General features: G+C 40.5%; 1 protein-coding gene across 1 annotated transcript in view; it reads right to left on the bottom strand.

The window, feature by feature from the left end:
• PTCHD1 (patched domain containing 1) overlaps positions 1–21,606 on the bottom strand; it is a 78,101-nt gene that overhangs the window by 41,454 nt on the left and 15,041 nt on the right. The window contains exon 2 of the mRNA XM_077343041.1: positions 1,448–2,108. Coding sequence (XP_077199156.1) covers positions 1,448–2,108 — 661 coding nt within the window. The remainder of the gene's footprint in view (positions 1–1,447; positions 2,109–21,606) is intronic.

Genomic DNA, 21,606 nt, shown 5'->3' on the forward strand with positions numbered 1-21,606 from the left:
TGAGTCATGTTGCAAATTGTAAATACAGCCTGCAGTTTACAGAGATTCCCCCCCTCACTCCCACCCCAGCAATGATGAACAAAGGAAAAATTAAACAGAACTCTGAAAATAATACCTAGGGATCTTTGAAGATCATCTAATCAAACTGCCCTGCCCTGAGCCAGGAAATTCTACATCCTGCAGACTGGGTCCCTCTCCCTCCCCAGTTCTCCCTCCATCTATTTAAAAGCCATTTTTAAATTGCTTATTTTTGAACATTAAGAAAAGAGCACCAGGAGAACCCACACAGTAGAAGACAGAGTAACCATTGGCTTCATCTAATACTTTAACACAATTAGCTCACTGCAGAAGACTCAGTCCACAGAATCTTTTCATGAATAGGCATCTCTCTAGTTTTTACACCTTTTATTCATGAAATGCCAACTTCAGACAGATGAGAAAACAGACAAAGTGGTTCTTATCTGACACTGTAGTTACTGCTTACACTTTCCTTCTTGCTACCTACATCAGCACCAAAAGAATCATGCCCAGTTAACTGCCTTTCTGTTTTATGATTCCACTATGTCATGATCTCTGCAAAATCAAAAAACACAGGCGAATAAAGATTCATTTCCCCCGAAATCTCTAAGGAGATATAAATCCTACTAAGACCCAGAATCAATCTCTTAGTTGCCACATTTGAGGTACAGGGTCTCAAAAGCACTATTTTTCTCTGCTGGAAAGCGAACTAGTTCAGCAGTATGTGCTCCAGTTAGGCTGTGCAGAGTTAAGAGTGAATCCAATCAAACCTGGGCCATTTACGACAGATCCCTAAGCAAATTTGATTAAAATAAAATCCAGTGATAAAAAACAACATGTACTTGGCAAAGAGTAGACTGACAGTGTGTTGCTTGTAATGCAAATGGAAAGACCATGTTACTCCTCTTACTCACTGACATTTTAATTTCAGAAAGATGAGCTGTGCGAGATTTTTTTTTATAAAGCTAAGTTCCAAAGCCAACCAATTTTTCTACTGAGTTTTCTCTATCACTTGCATAATTCCTAATGCTAACCCATGCATTTTCCAAATCAGAAAGGCAGGCAGAATTATGTTATAGAACAGCTTAACCAGAGAGGGAGCGGAAAATTTCATTCTACGTTATGTATAAATGATAAAGATCCTAAGTATTATGTAGATCAGGGGAGCTGATGTTCAGTTTGCAGTATAAGGATAAACAGACTGACTGTGAGTTCTGGTAAGCTGTCAGCTGCAAAGCAAACATGACCACCTCCTTAATTTTGAAACTGAACAGGATTAATGCTTAAATGAACTGTGGTTCACCCAGATCGCTTTGCCCAAATACCCCCTTCTTTTGACTTCTTGCTAGCCTTAGGCTCAGTCAATGTCTCAGACAAACGAAGTATTTCAGACACATTCACACCAGTAAATAGAGTAAGACATAGTTACCTAACAGGATGAAAGGAATTCCCAAGAAGGTAGAATTGTATTTCCCACCAGTCAGATTAATGATTCCAGCTGCAGTCAAAGTAGCCAAACTCACAGTTAACAATCCAAGGAGGCCAAGCCAGGGCTTGCTGCGGACACAATCTTGCATGGAACAGCAGAGCATGGCCAATGTGACCACAAGGACCAAGCTTGTAGTCAAATAACGTTCTGATACCCTGCTTGTCTTCTGAAAGTCCTCTTGAAGAGAAGATGACGTGAAGGGATACATTGTGACATTTGGATTGGATTTCTGGAAAAGCTGGACAGTGTCGCAAAAATTGGATTCCCATTTTTCTGCCACCATGTCATTCAGGGAATTGATTGCCTGCAAGTAGTAGGTGAGCTGAACAGCTTCTGCAGATTTCACCCGGTCTTTGCTGTGCACAGTGACACCACCAAGCTGATGCCCGTTGTACACTTCCCTGCCATCCTTCAATTGCGTGATGGGATACGTGATAGCAAAATTAGTTTGATTAGACAAGCGAGCAGCCTTCAGCTCCTTCAGGACATGCACGATATCATCCACTATGCAAGACTTGTCATTATTTAGGATGCAGATATGGGCAAATGTGTAATTGAAACCAGGTCTTCGTACTTGGATCCTGGTCACAGCGGAGTGCAACTACAAGGGAGGAAAAACACACACAAAGCACACATTATTTATCAGATTAACTTGCATTATATCAATGCTTTGTCAACACAGTCTGTTCCGTCTTATCTAACTTAACAAGCAGTTTTTAATAGGGCAAGTAGTAATCATAAGTACTTGATGAAAATGGAAAACATGTATTACAAAACTGTTATCATTCCACTACACTGTTCTTAAACTAATTAGGCTCTGGCATATAAAAATGTATGCACCAGTTGCATGATTTCTCTCACACATGTACATGCAAAGCAACCCCCCTACCCCATATAACCCTCCAGTTTGCAAGTTCTTTACAACAAACAATAGGGATTGTTATGGATCACGCACACAATAGAAACTTTATCATACAATGCCAGAATTATGTACATCATTTAGCTTATCTGAATTATTAAATTTTGCAGGACATCTTATGTTCCTCTCAGGAACCTGAATAGCATCTTGCTGAGTTCATTCTTCTCGCTGCACATATGTACTCAAACAGACTGGGCATGCTCAGAAGTGCAGGACGAATGTCAAGCACTAAACAACTTGTGTCCTTTATCTATTAGCCTAGAACTGAGTACTACCTGATGGACACTCAGAAGTCTTTCTTCACCTTTTCCTGTTTGGTTCTATGGTCTGTTTTTCTTTGTATCTTTAGCTGTTTCTGAGATAATTGTGACTTGCCCACAATCACCCAACAGGCTTTATGTGGAGGAGGGGGGAATTAAGCCCAGTTCTCCATATTTGAGTCCACTGCTTTCAACCACTAAAGCATGCAGGAAGAAAATTAGATGATGAAACACCTCTTCGCTTTAACCTCTAGTCCAACAATGAGTTCTCAGAAATGAAAAACCTTCTACACTGGTCTGGATTATTATGGTGGGTATTAATGTGGCTTGTCTTTTCCCATTTTTCTTTGAAACAGTGAGGCTACCTGCAATTTTTTAATAAGTGAATAAACAGGAGCTTTTTATTCACAATGCCATCCTGAATATATATGCTTCCTCTCCTATATAGCAAGGAAAGAAGCATTATCCGTCTGTTCCTGAATAGACCATTTTAAAAAAGAAACACCTGAACCAGCTTACATCCTGCTGTAACATTTCCATTTTTAGGGAAGGTCAGACCATGTAGTAGCACAGCTACTATGTTCTTCTTTGATCCATGTCAATTAAGCTCATGATATAGTCAGAGAAATTTGTTCTCTAGATCACTGTAGACCTTTCAGTAGCTTATGATACCATGGACTATGCAATTTTGATAACCCAGCTTGAATAGCTAATAGCAATACTTGATCTAGCTTTTGGATTGTTGCACCTACCACCTAGCATTTCTGATTCCATATTCTGCTACCCTAGGAACACCTTTAGTCATTACTATTTACAAGAGCATTGTTTAATTTGTACTCAATTGTTATTGTTTGCTTTGTTCACAGCTGTCTCCAGATTTGCTGGGGTGAGATAAAAACATTTTAAACAAATAAGTAAGGTCTAAGAAAGGATTGAGGTTGGACTCACCCTAAGTACCTCGGAGAGAAGGAAACAAAGAAGAGGAAACCCAGCACAAGGTAGCTGGCCAGCACAGACCATGGTACACTGAACACAACAGGAGAGCATCCATATAGGCTCAAGAAGACACAGAACCAGACAAGACTACATTTAAGAGTTCCTTAAACAAAAATGGAAGGAGACTCTCCAGAACATTTCAAATGTATCATGCATAGCAATTTTATCAAAGCTTGTTAAAGGAGCTCTTGAAACCACCATTGTGAGTCTTGTAAAATAAATAAATAAATGAATGATTCCATCAGATAATACAAATTAATTCATTATCTCCCATCGGTTTCCATACTGGGGAGTAGCTAATGCTAGAATTTAGGCTCTGCCGGGGGTAAAAACAAAATAGATGCAAGCCAGAAAAAGTTCTCACTGTAATGCCATGGCCTGTTCAATGCTGGAATAATTTCCCTCACAACTGTTTGCAGTGCATTTCTTTTTGAAGTGCAGCTTGCATAATTAATATTTATACTGGAACTGGAGATTGTGGACCTCTGAAAGCATATACAGAATCAGTTATTCATGTGCAATTCAAAAGTGATCATCTTATTTACATATTGGAAAGGCAAGAAGAGCATGATTATAATTTTTATTAAATAGCTGGGAGTATTGTTATCATTCCAGAAAGTTGTATCTGGGAAAAATTTCCATTTTAATAAATAAATCAGACCAATACTTCCAACATTGTGGATATTGTAGTGATGCCCTTTCTGAAGGAAATTAAAATGATCACTGTTGAAGTTCCTCTCCACCCCTCAGCTAGCAGGAACCAGGGTAGGAGGAGGGGCACCTTTCCCCATTGGTCTGCAGCACATAAGCCCAGGTTTTCTGCCCACAGAAAATAACAACCCATTATAGTTTAGCCAGCAAGGGGCTAAGGCATGTTTCCCCTCTCTTCCTTTCCTTGCTGTACTTCCTCCCTGACACAATTCCTGACTCCAGTGTCATTGTGAGTGAAATAGCAGGGATGTAATTTCCAAGTGACCCTCTAGGAAACCCCAATCTCTGTGGCGCCAGCTGGAAGATGTCAACTGGTAAAGCTACTCCTGAACTAGGCACCTATGAACAAGTTAATAAGACATCCCCTTATAATTTGAAAAAAACCATAAACCTCACATATGCACAATTATTATTGTTAGCTGGAATAGTAACTGTTATCAATATGAAGGTTTCTCATGAGGCTGGATTCAATGACCTTGGGCACAAGATCCATAGATATTTATTTCCCTCCACCATATCATTCAATTCTGGAAAGTTGACCAATAGCCAGATGGGTCAGGAGGTTGTGTTTAGAGGGCAGAAAGGAATGAAACTGCCTTTTAATCATCCTTCATTCATCTTCATAGCTCTGCCATTAATGTGATCTATTTAAATCATGCATTATGGAATGGCGTCCACAATTCACTCCGTCATCACCATTCTGCTTGCCTCTGAGACTGTCGGGTTAAAAGGGTAGGATTTACAAACTGTAGCATTTACAAAGTGTGCAGTGTTGAGAATGTACTCTAAGGAAGGGACAGCTTTTTTTATTTAAAGAGGGCATATGTGCAAAAAAAGGTAGCAGTAAAAGGAAATATTTTCTTTTTAGAAAGCACCAGAGACATTGATAAGAACAGTTCCTCTCTTATTCATCTTGTGCAAGAAACCTGATGAAATTGATGAGATTGGTAAATTTAAACAGACTTCTTTGAACTGTCAAGGGGAGCAGGGAATTGTTATCTATTAAACCAAAGCTGCTTTAAAAAGAAAAGATGATGTGTGCAGAGCCAAACTGGAGTGTAAGTAATGTGCTGGGTCCAGTGTAGGATTTCCATGGACGGAACGGAAGGCCATTGTGCCCATCCAGTCCTTCCTTTACAGACCTGTGACTGCAATGGGATTTCACACTGATCCTAATTAGTCCCTTGTGCTCCAGGAACATCATTTCAAGGGGCTGTTGTGGAAATGAAGAGGCAAAAAAGTTGCAATCTGCTGCAGGAAGTCCCTTCCGTCAGTGGAATTTACCACTGAATCAAAGGCACTGTTTTTTCTGCAGTACTGATGGAGATGATCACTTCCTTTGCAAGGAGTCCAGAGAAGCCCAGTGAGACTGAAACACAGAAACATACCTACTAGCCTACATGTGAAATTGACAGTTGTGTGTATGTTTGTGCCATCTAGCATGTCCCTTAGTTTCATTAAGCTCTCGCTGTACCTGGACCAGATGCTGTTCCTCTCACTCTTGGACTAAAGCTTTTAAAAATCCCCAGTGTTCTGAGATAGGGAGGGAAGGGCATTAGATTTCCTTGCAGTTTGGGGCTCACTGGCATTTCTGGTTTGGGTCAAAATGCAGTGGAAAGCGGTGAGCCCATGAGATGAGATTCTCATTTTGGGATTCTAGCCTAGAATCTTGGGATTCTAGCCTGGATTTTGGTGTCGGAATGCTCCCTCATTCTGTATTTACATTAGAAAATGTTGATTACAGTGGCAGATGTTGATTCAGACAGGTTGCCTTGTTTGGACATAAATCCCCAATAGTGTGTTTAACCTTGTAGAAGCCTTTTGTCAAATGATATTCAAAGTCTGGAATGTTACTTTACAGCAGCCCAGATGTGGTGTGTGTTCACTGGATTAACAGAAACAGATGACAGACAATAGGTTCAAACTGAGTACTCTTGGGGGATTATCAATTAGATAGTGCTGCATGCAATTTTAAATATGGTTTTCCTGAGTCTTCACTTTGGACTGCAAGTACTCTACTCAATTGGAAATATATTGCCTCAAGTTAGTCTCTAGTTAACTCCCACCTCAAAATAGCTGAAAGGAGCTTCCCTATATCCTTAGCAATTGGAGGAAAGCCAAGAACTATATACAGATTGATTTCATTTTTGGAGGGCTCAGTTAAAGTGTTTGATAAATGGCATTTTATACTCCAGGAATATATTCTGAGAGATGCACCTTGGTCTTTGCAGTTGCTTGAATCTTTAATTCAGTATACTCATCTGTATCTCTAACAAAGTTACACATGGTTGCTCTTGCTTGCACCTAATAACATTTCTTCTGCTACTAAGGTTTGAGAAATGATCCCAACAAGCTATTGGAGAAAGAAGGATTTGACAGTATTCTGGTTTATGCCAATCTTATCTGGGCATGAATCAGACGAACTGCTGATGCATTATGTTAGTTATGCCAAATGAATGAAATCTCTTATCCCAAATGTAGAAAATTAAAACATGGTATCACATATAGAATCATAACATATTCCCACTATATTTGGAAGAAGGTTGTCAAATAACAGGGCTATAAATTGTATTGACTTTGATTCTGCTCAGTTGTTATTAAAATTGTGTTTTAAGTTCAATTCCCCTTTACAAACACAGTGCAATTTTACCTTTATATGTTCCAGCCAAAATGTCATATGGCAGGCTATGGGAAGACTTTAAATAATCAATAAGTTAATCATAGAGCATGAAGTTTTGGGGGTTTCTTTATAGTGCGGTAACATCTTTGCAAATGAAGACAGTTAAATCGACGAATATGAAAAATTAACTTTGGAAAGTGTGGAACCAGCCATTTGCTTATTTAGAAAACCTGCTTTGATCTTATTAACAGCTGTCAGTATATGTGTCTATTCGTATACATCACTCCATTGAGTACATAGAGCTTAATTGCCTTATACTTTCTTAAAAAGATCTGCACACTTAAAAATGACTACACACTTTCGCATGCTTCTTTTGGAATTATTAGACTTTTCTCTCTTCTCTTGAACCACACCTTTCCGCAAGGAAAGGTGGGTTAAAGATGTTTAAATATAATAAATATTGCAGCAACTCTGCTGTATTTTTCAGACTGCACTGGATTTGAGGGAGGAAGATTGGGCTGGGAGAAGGAAAGCAGGATAATTTGAGAACCGGGACGTTGTTATAATTTAAAATGGATTCTGCTTTGAGATTACTTCAAAAAGTCATATCTTATGTGTTTTGTCCATCTTTATTAGTTTAAAATATATACTAAAGCTTCTACTAGAATAATGTGTTATTACTTTAAGGTGCCACAAGACTCCTGCTTACAAGCAGATGTAAATAACAGACATGGTTACCACTGTCACATCTTACATAAGGATTCTTGTGCAAAGCGATATGCAAGTAGCTGCTTTTGCTAATTCAAGTTTACTGTATTCCCGCTTGCATTTCTTCTTGTACAAGATCATGTGCCACCAATTTTGGGGCATTCTAGTGGACAAGGAAGAAAGCACTAGGTATTGCACAAGACCTTACACAAGTGCAAGATTCTACTTGTGGATCAGTGGATTCAAGCCATTAAATGTACAGTTCCATTCTATTGGTTCCATTATAAGATTTTTCAAGTAAAACCAGATGATAGGATATATAAAATATACAGATGTGAAGAAACAGAAATGATTATACAGGAAGACCTTCAGAATGAGGGACAATTGAAAAGTATGGGTGGGGGGTATAAGAAGGATCAAGTGGTCTCAGGTCAATTCCTCATGTGCTGCTCATATAGTTTCAGTGATATGTTGTAAAAATAGGCTCTGCCCAATATTATTTTTACAGAACGTCTTCCTGAACTACTAGCATAGACTTTAGAAAAACTTTCAGGAAGAAAAGCAACTTGAATTTGCAAGAGTAAATAACCCAAAGGGGGATAATGATGCACTTCTCTTCCCCTTCCTCACTGTGATTATTTCCCACAAAAAAACCACCCTTTTTTGCTGCTGCTTTCCTGTAACAGAAATAACTGTTCACTTTTGGTACATATTTGACATGTAGCAGACCCTTTTAAAAAGGATGAGACATATTCATAAAGGACAGGTCTGTCAACAGATATTAGCTATGGTATTTGAATGGAACCCCCAAGTCTGTAGACCTCTGAATTGACATGCCAGGAATCCAGATGAGGGCTGTTGCCTTCATGCCCTGTTGCTAATCTTCCAGAGGCCAGTGTTGCCCGTAAAAAAAAATTGGAACCAGGTAGATGCTCCTCTTATATTCTTAACTGGCAAGGGAAATAATGTATTGTTTGTGGCAGCTTCCTTGTTCTGTTTCCACCTTTTTGTGCTGTTATTTGATTCACCCAGAACTTCTAATAGGATGGTCTAACCTTTTCTTATCTGACTGCTGATCCGCACTGTCAACTGGAAGAGCTGGAACCCTTGAGGCATCAATGGGGTTCAGGACTGGCCTTTCCCAGCTTCCATAGCAAAGGAATATACCTGATATGACAACTTGGGCTCCAACTTGGTGGAAGTGCCTGGCTTGCAGTAGGATCAGGAGCCACACACCCTGGTCAAGGTAGACTGAGTTTGAGAACCCTTGCCCGTGAGAGGTTTTATTTTTGTACCGTCCTTCTCCTTCCCTTGCCAGCAGACTTGGAGTGTGCACTTATGACTTTGACCACCTGCAGCAAGAATCACCCCTCTTGGTAGTTTGGCACTTGGATGCCCAGAGTGCTCCTTGCCAATCTACATCCTTCTTCCCCAGCTATCTTTTGCTCTTCTTCCCAGAACTTGTAAGCAGTGCAGAGGTGCACAAATATCAGTCCTTCTCAAGCCATTCCTGGATTTGAAGCAGTTGAGCTTGGAACGGACATAGATCTTCATTTTCAAACCTGTTCAGGTGAAAAATGAACAGGTGACCACCCTAGGTGCATCAATGGTTACTGATTTTCTCTCTTTGGAAGCATCTGCAGCTTTCTGACACTGCCTATTATGGTAGAACTTCCAACACCTGCTGACTCATTATGATGAGGGGACCTGAAAGGTTATCTCTGCTTCCCCCGTCCAAGCCTTCCTACTGTGAACAGTCTGTCCCTCCCAAGTCTTCCCATTTTCAAAACTGAATTCCCCTTCATTATTTCCGTTTCAATAATTCATTTTAAAGGAATTCATTTCAATGCCTGTTTCTCCGTCTGATACAAAATATGAAAGGTGTTATAAATGTGAGTTACTATATTACATGCTAATTCATTTGGACACAATATATTAAAAGAATTCCCTGAGAAACTTTTTAGTTTAATGACAGTGAATGATGCTTAATTGGGGCAGCATTAGTGCACATTCAATCGACACAGAATTGTTAAATAGGAATGCTGGATTTGAAAATGGTGCAGTGAAGTAGCTTGGCCTGTTTTATTTTTTCCCATATAATTTTGATCAACAAACTGTGGTTTCTGAAAGAAGCTCAGAAAGGAAGATTAAAGGGATAAAAGTATAATCTGTACGAGGAACTCTTAACTGAGACGCAAAAAAGGGGGAGGGAGCGGCTGGCACTGCTTAGTCATTGCTCATAATTTAGGAGCTTTCTCAGTATAAATAACTTTAGACACAAGAACACTGCAATCTCACTAAAACACCGCAGCAGTGTGGATTGCACAACATTACAAGTTGCCAGGATGACACACACTTTCCTCCTTGTCCTGAAATCGGCAGTAAACATGAACCAGGTTTTCTCTAAATACCTAAGATGTTTTTCAGATTTGTTACTCTCTCCCCTCTCTGTATAAAGCAACAGCTATTATTGCTATCCAAAGCCTCTTTTTCTAGGAAGAGAAGTTTCACATTGCCCAAAGTGTAGCCTACGGGCCAAATCTGATCATCCAACAGTTGGCCCACCAACTGGGCAGTAGTGCCTAAAAGGAAAATTTAAATCTCGTGCCTTTCCTAGATTCAAGGGGAAAAAAGGGCAAGCTTCCAAAAACATGACCTGCATTTCCCTTTCAGCTCAAGCAGCAGGTCGCCAAGTGGTAAACTCAGCTATTCCATCAGCCCCCTATAGTAACCAACAACTATTTTAGTCATGTACTTGGTGAGTTAACTTGATGTTACCTTGAATTGCATTTTCAGAAAGGTAATAAAGATCTCATAAGAGCACAATAAAATAGCCCTTTGAAGAACTCTGTGATTATAGATTGGCATAAATATGCTTTACCATTTGGACTCAGCTCTCTAACCACACCTTTTGCCAAAGTTCTCCTTAAACAACATGAGCAATTGAAAGTTATGGATATTGCAGAGGATTTCAATTAGATAGAAATAAGGAGAACTGTGTATTCAGGGGAAGGAATTTTAAATAATAAATAAACTTTAATTTTATATCCCACCTTTTCTTTGGAGCTCAGGGCAGGTAACAACACAATAATATACAAACAGTAAAAACAATAAAATAAAATAAAAACAGTTGTCTTTTGTTTTCCCCAGGCAAATTTACATTCAAATGGGGCAGCGGGGAAGGTTCAGGGTTTACAGAACAGGTTTTCCTCAGCAGGGCCAGCTTTTGTTGTTGGTCTTTCCAGGTCTCGACCGTATGCCTGGTGGAACGGCTCTGTCCTACAGGCCTTGTGGAACTAGTTAAGGTCCCACATGGCCCTGATTTTGACTAGGCCCTTGCTCTGGTTGAGGACAATTTCACCTCTTTTTGGCTAGGGATCCTAATCTGATCTTAACCCTCTTTGGGGGATATAGGGGAATTTCTTCAGTGCGTGAAAGCTAACAAAATAAAAATGGCTGGTGACTCCGAATTATACGAGTTTCCAAAATGAGTCCCCAGTGTGCAAGCATGACTGCCTGACAGCCAGTTAAGAGTGGCAGAGGCTAATCTGGAGAACGGATTCTGATTCTCCAATACTGCAGGTGAAGCCTGGGTGATCTTGGGTCAGTCATAGACCTTTTCCACACTTGGAATTTGTCATGACTCACCATTCATCCAGTGGCAGACAAATTCCCAGTTCTGCATTATGTCAGTATAAGGATGGAGCCATCCCAGGCCTGGCCTCACTCAGGCCCTCATTTGCCCCGGGGCAAGTTAACATGGATATATCCATGTTCCCTTTTTTGTCCCAGGTGGCGATGGGGTCTATGTTGGGCCTGGGCTGGCTGTAAATGAAGAGTTAGGCTGTCCTGGCCCAGCTCCTCCCTACCCATGGCCATGAGTAAGGCATCCCGGAAGAGAGAAAATATGTCCCTCATGTTGGAAATGCCTGGGGCATTTTTTAAAAGAATGCACTATTGCATTATCATGTAATACCATGTTCTTAAACAAAATAAAAATAAATAGGATCAAGCCATCCCACAGTACAGTGGAACCCTGCCGCCCCAGCTCCTATGAGGGAGCACAAATCGAGGACAGATTGCCTGCGACGGACCAGAGGCTCCTCTGTGTGAAGCCAGGCGAGGCAAATGCCAGGCAGCAGCCTGATGAACAGACCTCTGTGCGGTAAGCTTCACAGTTCTGTCAGAGAGCTCTCAGCCTCATTTACCTCATAAGAAGACTGTACAGCGGGGGTCATCAACCCCCAGTCTGCGGCTTTGTGCCAGGCTGCGAGATCCTCGGCAATGGGCCGCGGCTCCCTCTCCCCACCCTGCCCCCCGCAGCGAGAAGCTCACCGGGCTGCGAGCAAATCGGCCGCCAAAGCAACCAATTAGCTCTGCGGGGGGGTGGGGGGGTGGGAAGAGGGAAGCGTGGATGCCGGCACACCGGTAGGCGCAAATGCGCACACACAACAGTTTTGCGCATGCGCAGAGCTGCTGCACATGCATGTCTGCACCCCCACTGGGAGCGCAAATGCACATGCGCGGCAGCTCTGCACATTAGTGAAACTGCCACATGTGCACATTGCCCTCTCTCCCCACCCCTTGGCAGCGGGCTGCAACAAGAAAAAGGTTGCGGACCGCTGCTGTAAGGATGGTGAGTATAAGCTGCTTTGAGACTCCCTAGGGTAGAGAAAATAGGGGTATAAAAACCAACTCTTCTTCAATACAGCCTGGGTTACTGACACGTCTAAAAGCCATCTCAGACTAGACAATTTTCACCAAATATTCAATACTGTAAAACAGGGGTAGTCAAACTGCGGCCCTCCAGATGTCCATGGCAGGGGCTTCTGGGAATTGTAGTCCATGGACATCTGGAGGGCCACAGTTTGACTACCCCTGCTGTAAAACATTATAATCCATTTCTTTCTCATTTATTTTTCAACAAGTTGGTTGCTCTAATGGGCATCAGTGACTGGAAGTGCACTTGAGGATAATTAACTGACAAATATTAATATTTGTCAGGTAACCACAATATTTCTATCATGCAGTCTTGCCATTTAATATTTTAATAGTTCTGGTTTTTTTTTTAAAATAGCACACTATTTGCAGTAACATAGGTTTGGGAGACCAAGTCCAATTCTTAAAGTCAGTCCCTGCTGCTTGCTGTTCAGCTTGGCTCTAATCCTTGGAGCTAATGGGGGCAGAGAATGGTCTGATCCTGTTTTCTTGCTTCTATCCTCAATTGAAGCAGTTGTCACAGCTAACCATCCTTTCCCTCATATTCTCAAAGATAAATCCAGTTGGCTTCATTGTCTTGAGCTGGAGCAAGACAAATTCCATGGACTTGCAAATTAATCACGGATTGGATGAATTTCCTAGAATTGCTATGGCTTTCATTATAGCTGGAGAGCACCTGGCACTCCTGGTTGTTGACTACTGGTACCTGAAGCACCCGTAAAGGGGAAAGCCTGTGTGAAGGCCTCTGTGTGCAGGCCTTTGTTTCACCCAAACTGAGATTTCATAATGCCTTTCACATTACAGTCACATTTACTTTCCTTAGCATGAGAAATAAATAGTACAAGACTTTGCAATTTTAGCTTGGTGAAAGAGAAATGAATGGATGTTTTCCTCTGTTACTGGTGTTGTCACTTTCTCTTGTATAAAAATATTCTGCAAAGAACAATAACAGGAAACTGCAAGACAAAAAAAAGTACCAACTGCTAGGCTTCACTGCTTGTCATAATATGTTTTCTGAAAATAACGTGTTTATTTAAGACTATATGAGATTGCAACATGCTTTTGTTCATAGAGTGTCTCCTCCAATTTTGGGGGCTCTCCTTTGCAGTTACAATTTTTTTCCTTTTGCATTTTACAAGGCAGCTCTGTGAAATTTTATATCGATTTTATATCAATCCCTAGTTTTGGACCCGGTTCAGCCAAGGGGGAGGATGAAATTCCCCAACACCAGCAGGAGAAAATGAAGGGGATAAACAGGGTCACACACCATAATTGTGCTTGCATACTGACATTATTTTCTACGAAAACCATAGAGTTTTTGCAAGTCCTAGAGTTTCACATGATGTTACTTGTGGTTTTCACTGTCAGTGCTTCGCATGATTCTGGTACTCCAGACCCTGGCACCATAAAGAGAGAGAGACAGCTAAATTGCAAACAAGCCTACCACAGCTTGCGCCAACTTCTAATCTGGAGTGCTGGGTTTCATTCCCTGCTCCTCCTCCACCTGCAGCCAGCTGAGTGACCTTGGGCTCACCACAGTACTGATCAAGTTGTTCTGATGGGGCAGTAATATAAGGGCTCTCAGCCTCATCTACCTCACAGGGTGTCTGTTGTGGGGAGAGGAAAAGGAAGGTGAATGTAAGCCACTTTGAGACTCCTTCGGGTAGAGAAAAGCAGCATAGAAGAACCAACTCTTCTTCTTCAGTAATATCAGGGCTCTCTCAGCCTCACTTACCTCACAGGGTGTCTGTTGTGGGGAGAGGAAAGGGAAGGCGACTGTAAGCTGCTTTAAGACTCCTCTGGTAGAGAAAAGCGGCATATAAGAACTGACTCTTCTTTATAAAGCAGCTTGATATCCATAGTTTCTCCAAAGAAAGTTTCTAGCCAGCCTGCCTGCTCAAATTTATTTCTTAAAATATGTGCATCCTATCTTTCCTCATGACTCTAGGAGGTTTTCAAATCACAAGCAAAAGCACTACAATGTAAAAGGAATCACTAACATTCCTTCTTCCCTGCAGTACATACCTCCCTTTATTACTCGTGCCATATAGAATCTTTAAAAGGAAAAAAAAATCCGTCCAACTATTAATTGAAGAATCCTTCCTCCATTATCTGGCAATATATTCTTGCTTGCCACAAGTAACCAGCTAAATTGCAAGCAAGCCTACCACAGCTTGCCAAAAGACCTCCTCCCTGGCAGGACATGAGTCTTCTTCTTTTCTTCTCCCCCTTCCTCCAATCATGCTCCTCTCAGGCCTGGTCTTTCCAGCATAACAGGCTAGGCCTAGAGGAAAGGATGTGTTTGCAGACTGCACCACAGCTTGACAGTTATCATGAGGAATAAGAGGCACATGTTTCCTTCCCTACCTGGCTGTGTTTCCAGTCTGACTCTGCAGGGGGTAAATGTAAGGAACGAGGTGAAGAGCATCTCATTAAACATTGCCCCTATCAAATCAGTACATTCACAGCTAATGCACAAACACTACAATCCAAACAGACTTAATCCTTAATGTGTTTAGAAGAATGCAACTCTGTTGAGGGTTGCACCATACGAAATTATCATCTGATGACACTCATTAATTTAGTTTCCTTTTCTGTCCCGGTATTGCATAATCTTCACACTTAGTCCTTTACGCTGGTTTTGTCTTGGATGATGCCTCTTTCTCTACTTTCTAACCATCTCCTCCATCCTCTGAACAATAAATTGGTTGTATCAGGAAACTAATTATTTGCATGATGTAACTGGCATAGCAAAAAAAAAAAAATCCAGGGTTTCTCTAATTCATGTAAAATGGTCTTGTGAATGGCCAGTGGGATATGAAGTGGTGTTTGATTCACAGCAATACAAAAAACAAAACAGAACAAAAAACAATAACAAGGGCTGAGACATTGTAAAAACTCTTTCAGCTTTACCACTAGTGGGCTGAAGCTGCTTCCTATACCAAAATCCTATCTGTTGCAGAAAAATGAATACAGGTTTCAGATGGGTGAAGCCAAAGGTTCTTCCCAGTCAGCTGCAGTGATCTTACAACAGGTCCTGTAAGCAGAAAAGGCCTGAATCTGTTGAAAAAAAATGTCATTACAAAAAGGATAACACTTTTCTCCATCAACTTTATTTAGACTCATTTTTCAGCTCAGATGAAGTTGTTTCTTTTGGGAATCCCTTTTTCTCTTTGCAGGATTTTGTTCTAGTGTTTTGTTTCAATAGCAGCACTTCCAGATGATTCTTATGGTAGCCTATTTTGCTGAAAGGTGACTTTGGCCGATCCAAAAGGTTATTGAAAATACCTTGCATCAGTGGAAGCCATCTTATGCTGGAAGAATACTCAGACATCAACATAACAGAATGGCAGAAGACATTTTCTCTGCTTAGGACCAAGACCTTTTTTTAATATATAAAGACTTAGTGCTCTTTTTCACAGGGAGAAGTTAAGAGATGAACAGTGCAGAACTATATCCTAAAGTCAATGGGCTTAGCAGGGTAAAACACTGCTTAGGAAGGCTCAGTAAGATTTCCCTAGCATTGCCTGCCTTATCAGCAAAAGTGTCACCTGTTGATTTCTATTTCTGATACAATTATTAGCCTCTGTGCATAAATAGGTTGACACCCTATGGCAGTTCCATGAATCCTTTGGGGGAGGGGAATCCACAAAGATGGCCCATTTCTAGCATGGTTTTTCTTATGCAAGTATCTTATGCATGCCTCTGTACCAGTAGTAATTCTGACATAAACAAATATTATATATGAAAAGGCCTTCAAGCACTTAGAGCAAATATAAGAAGTCTATCAGCTTACCTAATCTGAGAGTTGGTTGATCAACTTTTAACAAAAGCTAAACTAAACTAAAACTACTTTTGGCTCTTCTCTCTTGGCGTAACTGAAGATGCACACATATGTAAATGCAGATTAGGAATTGCTTTATTTCCCCCACAATCTCACTGCTTGAGCTCAGATTCTTCTCATCTTCAGTGCATTTGAAAATCATTAACCATTGTTAAGGAAGGTGGGTGATATTCCTGGACCCGACCTGATAAATAGAATGATGCTGTTGCAAAAAGTGCTTTTCTTCAGTTCTATGTAGACTGAAATTTGTGTTTCCGCCTGTACATTGCCACTTGAAGTATGCTGCTGCTGCATGCTACTATAAACTTGAGGCTAGATTACTGTGATGCACTCTGTAAGAGAAGCCTTTTAAAGACTACTTGAAAACTTCAAACATGATGGGTGCTTGGGAGCTGGCACATAAAGCCATATTACTGAGATATTACCTTTTATTTATTTTTATTTAGGGATTTATATCCCTCACTCAAAGGTCCCAGTGTGGGTCACAACAATATAGAATAAAATAATCTAAAATACATTTAAAATATTAACACCCACCCAACTATTCACACTCCCTTCCTCCCTCACACCCTAGAAGGACAGCACCCAGAGGAAAGCAGACATCAAAGGCCTGAGAGAAGAGATGTATTTTCACCAAGTGTCCAAAACCATATAGTGTAGATGTCTGGCAAATCACAGACAGAGACTGCTCCAAAGTCTGGGGGGCACCACAGAAAATGCTCTCCTGCATATCATTTTCCTAGTGCCTCTGAGAGAGGTGGAACTAGAAGAATGCTCTCTCCTTGAGATCTCAGCGCTTGGGCAGGTCTGTAAGGGAGAAGGCGTTCCTTCAAATAACTGGGGTCCAAACCACTTTAGGCCATATATCTTAACATAACACCTTGAATTGTACTTGGTAGCAAATAGAGAGCCAGTGCAGATCATTCAAGAATTTACATCTGACTAGAGACTACCATCAGCAGTTGAGCTGCTGCATTCTGTACCAGTTCCAGCTTCTGGACCATCTTCACGGGTAGTCCCAGGAAGAGCACATTACAGTAGTCCAGTCTGGAGGTTATCAGAGCATGGATCACAGCGGCCAGGTTATTCCTATACAGGAAAGGCTGAAACTGGTGAACCAGTCAGAGGTGGAGATAGGTGCTCCTGGCTACCACTGACACATGAGTCTCAAATGGCAGTAATGAATCTAGGAGAATACCCAGGTCCCATACCCATACTTTCTGGAGTAAAACAACCCCAAACAGAACTGCATGCCCCCTAAATTCCTAGACTCTGGAGCCCTTGAAAGTATATCTGACTTTTCTGGATTCCACCTCAATTTATTAATTCACATCCAGCCCATTATTGCCTCCAACACCTCAACAGGCTCACCTGACTCGGAACACAGAGAGAGTTAGATGTCATCTGTGTACTGATGGCACCCCACTCCAAAACTCCCGGTGACCTCTCCCAGTAGTTTCAAATAGATGTTGAGCAGCATAGGAGACAGAATCAATCCCTACTGTAAGCTCCCAGAGCATCGAGTGAAAGACCCCCCCTCCCAGGTACTTTCTGGAGTCTACCTCAAAGACTGGACACTAACCACTAAAGGACAGTGCCTCCGAGTCCCAGTACCCAAAGCAACTCCATACCATGATTGATGGTATCGAAAGCCACTGAAAGACCTATAGTACATCTATATTGGCTGCCAGTTATTTATGAATTTAATTCAAAATGCTAATTTTAACCATAAAATCTCTTAATGCCCTGTGAGCTACGTACTTGCTAGACTGTGTATGAGTCTACGAGGGCACTGTGCTCATCACAACAGTCCCAATGCTGAAGGACATTAGGACAGTTTCAGCTCATTCTATTCTAGTGATAGCCGCACTCCCTTGGTATTACCCTACAGAAATACAGGAAGTTTCATGTTTAGGAAATGTAAAGCTGAATCATTTAGAAGGGCCTTCTGAAACTGATTTGCTGTTATGCTGACTGTTTGCATTTACTGTTGTTGTTTTTAATGTTTATGGTATTCCCTGAAAACTGTGTACCAGTGCACCTGCACTGTGCACAGCTATCTTCCACTGTAAACCTACTGAGCCAGTTCCTCAGAGAGAAATTTAGAAGAGGAGATTCCCCATCTATGCGCAAACATCATGAGCGCACTTCCACAGCATGCTCTACACTGAAATCATTTACGCCTGCATGCGCTCTGTATTTATGTCTACAGAGATTCCCACTTTGCATCTAGTTGCTTTCATTATTCTCCAATGGCTCGGTCCTTCCTCTTCAGCAGAGTACTTATTTGAAAGATTGCTACTAAAATTGAAAACTGACTGGGGGGGGGGGGTGTTTGCAGAGAAAAAATAGAAAATTTGGTGCTGTTCTTAGTCCTATTAACAAGATCCTTCAAATCACAAAATGAAAAGTGTCTGCACTCATTCAAAAATGCCAGAATATAATGCACAAAAGTGTAACCACCTGGGAAATTGGGATTATGTCACAAAGTATATTAAAAACATTGTCATTCCTTTGAAGTACACAAAGTACATTCCTGTCATAGAAGGTCAGGAACATTACTTTGTATAGTTCCATCATCTTTGAAATCCTAGTAACCTTATTCTTGCCTCCAAAGTACTATAACCAAAATTATGGCTGAACAATAAAAGACTAAGAGATACCTGTCCAAGAGAGAGAGAGAGAGTGAGACAGAGAGAGAGAGAGAGAGAGAGAGAGAGAGAGAGAGAGAGAGAATTCCATGATAAAACCTAAAAGCTTCCAAACAAACTCTGAATCACAGAGTTAAACTAATCTAACCTTTACTCTGGACAACAGGAAAACCCTCAGTGATTTCCCTTGAATGTCCTCTAAAAAGAAAACCCTTCCCTTTTACCTAGAACTTGGGTTGTACCTGTTGTCAGACAGCCAACGAACATTTATAAAATAATATATAATGCTGTAAGCAGACATCTATAATCAGAAAAATGCACTCTGCACATTCCTAAAGGTATTCTGTTTTTGAACACAAACAAAATTGTACTCTACTAACATGGTCTTGGGCTCAAATAAACCATAAAGTAAAATAATAGATTAAAAAAAATCCTTGGGGGTTTCAGTGAAGACAACAGCTGCGAAGAAAAAAAAAAGGAATCTCTACTGTTCATTATTTATTTCTCTTTGGCAGTACAGGAAAAGAACTGGAGCAAAAAATGCAATTTTGTCAATTTCAATTTATATGCTCATTTCACTATCCTAGTCAGTCCAATTGGTGGTAAAAATGACTTGATATCCTTACCAAAATGCACTTCAGTTTGCAATAATTACAAGCAGTAGAGTATGGTTAACTATGGGCAATAGACCTTATTAAGTAATACATGGAATTGCATGAGGTTATAGAAGACTGACATCTGCAATTTATCCATCCTCTCCACATCTCTGGTCAACTTGACCCAATTTTTCAGAATGGGATTTTAATCATTGCTTCATGGGATCCAAGGAATGCACCTCACAACTGAAAATATATGCCATTGCTAAATCCTAGTACATCTGAATTTCAGGATCTCTTACTGATGCTAAGTTTGTAGAAAATTATCTCAGGCTGATTTGGGTAGCAGATAAAACATTTCTGTGCTTTACACTATGTTTGAAGCTTGTCTGTTCTTTAGCCCACTTAAGTGTAAGTATGTGTTTGTGTGTTTACTTGCTACTGTTTTCAAACCTCAATATGTGGAGAAATGTGGTACATTGTTGCTGTGTCACTAGACATGTGGCAATAAATAGATCTTCACATAAAATTAGTGTGATTGATGTATTTTGTTTCAGCAGACTGAGTAATCTGACAGAGAGAGAGAAAGAGAGAAACGTTGCTGATATGACAGGCTGACACTTGTGACATTGTCACGCAACCATAAATTTTGCCCTCTGTTGTTTACAGATTGACTTTGAGGCCAAGGACAAAGAGCGCCCTGTGATTAGAACTAGAAAGGATGCAGGTGGGGTTAAAATCACTTACAAAGGGTAGCATTTTTCTCTTTAAAAAGCCTGAGCCATGTGCAGTCATGCCATTATAGGTGAGTCGTGATTAGAGAACCTCAGGTTCTCTCATTAGAAAGAAATATTTTCTCCTCAAAACCTTTAGGGCAGGAAATATAGCAAATGTCATTTCCAACGGCATACATCCCTAAAGGCAAAATTAGAAAGGCTGGTTCAAAAACAAATCTATTTTTGTGATTTCCCTCTAGTTATTTGTAAAACCTGAGTTCAGGATGATTGTTTAGTCAAGTAACTATCAATTGGTTAGCTTTTTTTAAAATAAAGAAAATAAGGTACTTGAATTAACAGGTGGGATCCTAAATGTGACAAAACCACGAATGATTCTAATAGTGACACAGAACAATGGTTTTATATTTTTTATTTACTGAAAAGGTTTTCAGTTAAACAGCTTCTAACAATAGTAATCTGAATTTTAGAAGTCCATTCAGAAACACTAGAAACATCTGTAATATTTATCACATTAAAAAAGTACGTAATGAAGGGAACATTAAAAAAAAACCCCAAAACCCAACCCAAAACTCAAGCAGAATTAAAAGCCTTGTTGTTCAGAAACATTTTAACTTGGTGGCTAAAACTCCACACATGAAATGGTCTTGTGGGTGACTGGCCCAGCAGTCCAGACCAGGTAAGGACTACAATGTCTCTAGTGGCCACCCACCTTACTTAAGAAGGTGATGTTGGACTTCCAAATATGATCCAAGTTGCCAGTCAGATCAAAATGGATGCAAGTGATCCCTTAAATACTATATACCCAGGCTGTTTAAGACTTTAAAGGAAATAGCTAACTCTTTGAATTATGCCTGGAAGCAAAGAGGCAGTCAGTGCAGTTCTTTTAAGACGAAGGGAAATGTATTCCCCAAAGCGTGAGCCCATTAGCAATCTTGTTGCAGCATTCGCACCAACTGAAGCTTCTGAACAAACTTTATTTCTTAGTGCACAAACATATGAAATTAACACCTGCAACCTGATGAATATCAACATTTGCATGCAAATGCTCGTGACTTCAGTGAATGTCAGAATCACTAGAGATACAGTGGAAAGTATTAAAAGTCACCTAAATGTGATTATATGGAAATAAATGATTTTGGATAATCACAACATTCATATCTGAATAATTGCAGAGTGATATAAAGTTCAATTCTGGACTATCTTTGTGTGGTGGTGGAAAGTACTATCCAGTCACAGCGACCAGACAAGCAATGTTCAGAGGTGGTGTGCCATTGCCAGCCTCCATGACACGACGCTGGTATTCCATAGAGGTCTCCCATTGGAAAACTAGCCAGAGCT

This window comes from Paroedura picta, chromosome 6 (assembly GCF_049243985.1).
Source record: "Paroedura picta isolate Pp20150507F chromosome 6, Ppicta_v3.0, whole genome shotgun sequence".
NCBI classification, from domain to species: Eukaryota; Metazoa; Chordata; class Lepidosauria; order Squamata; family Gekkonidae; genus Paroedura; species Paroedura picta.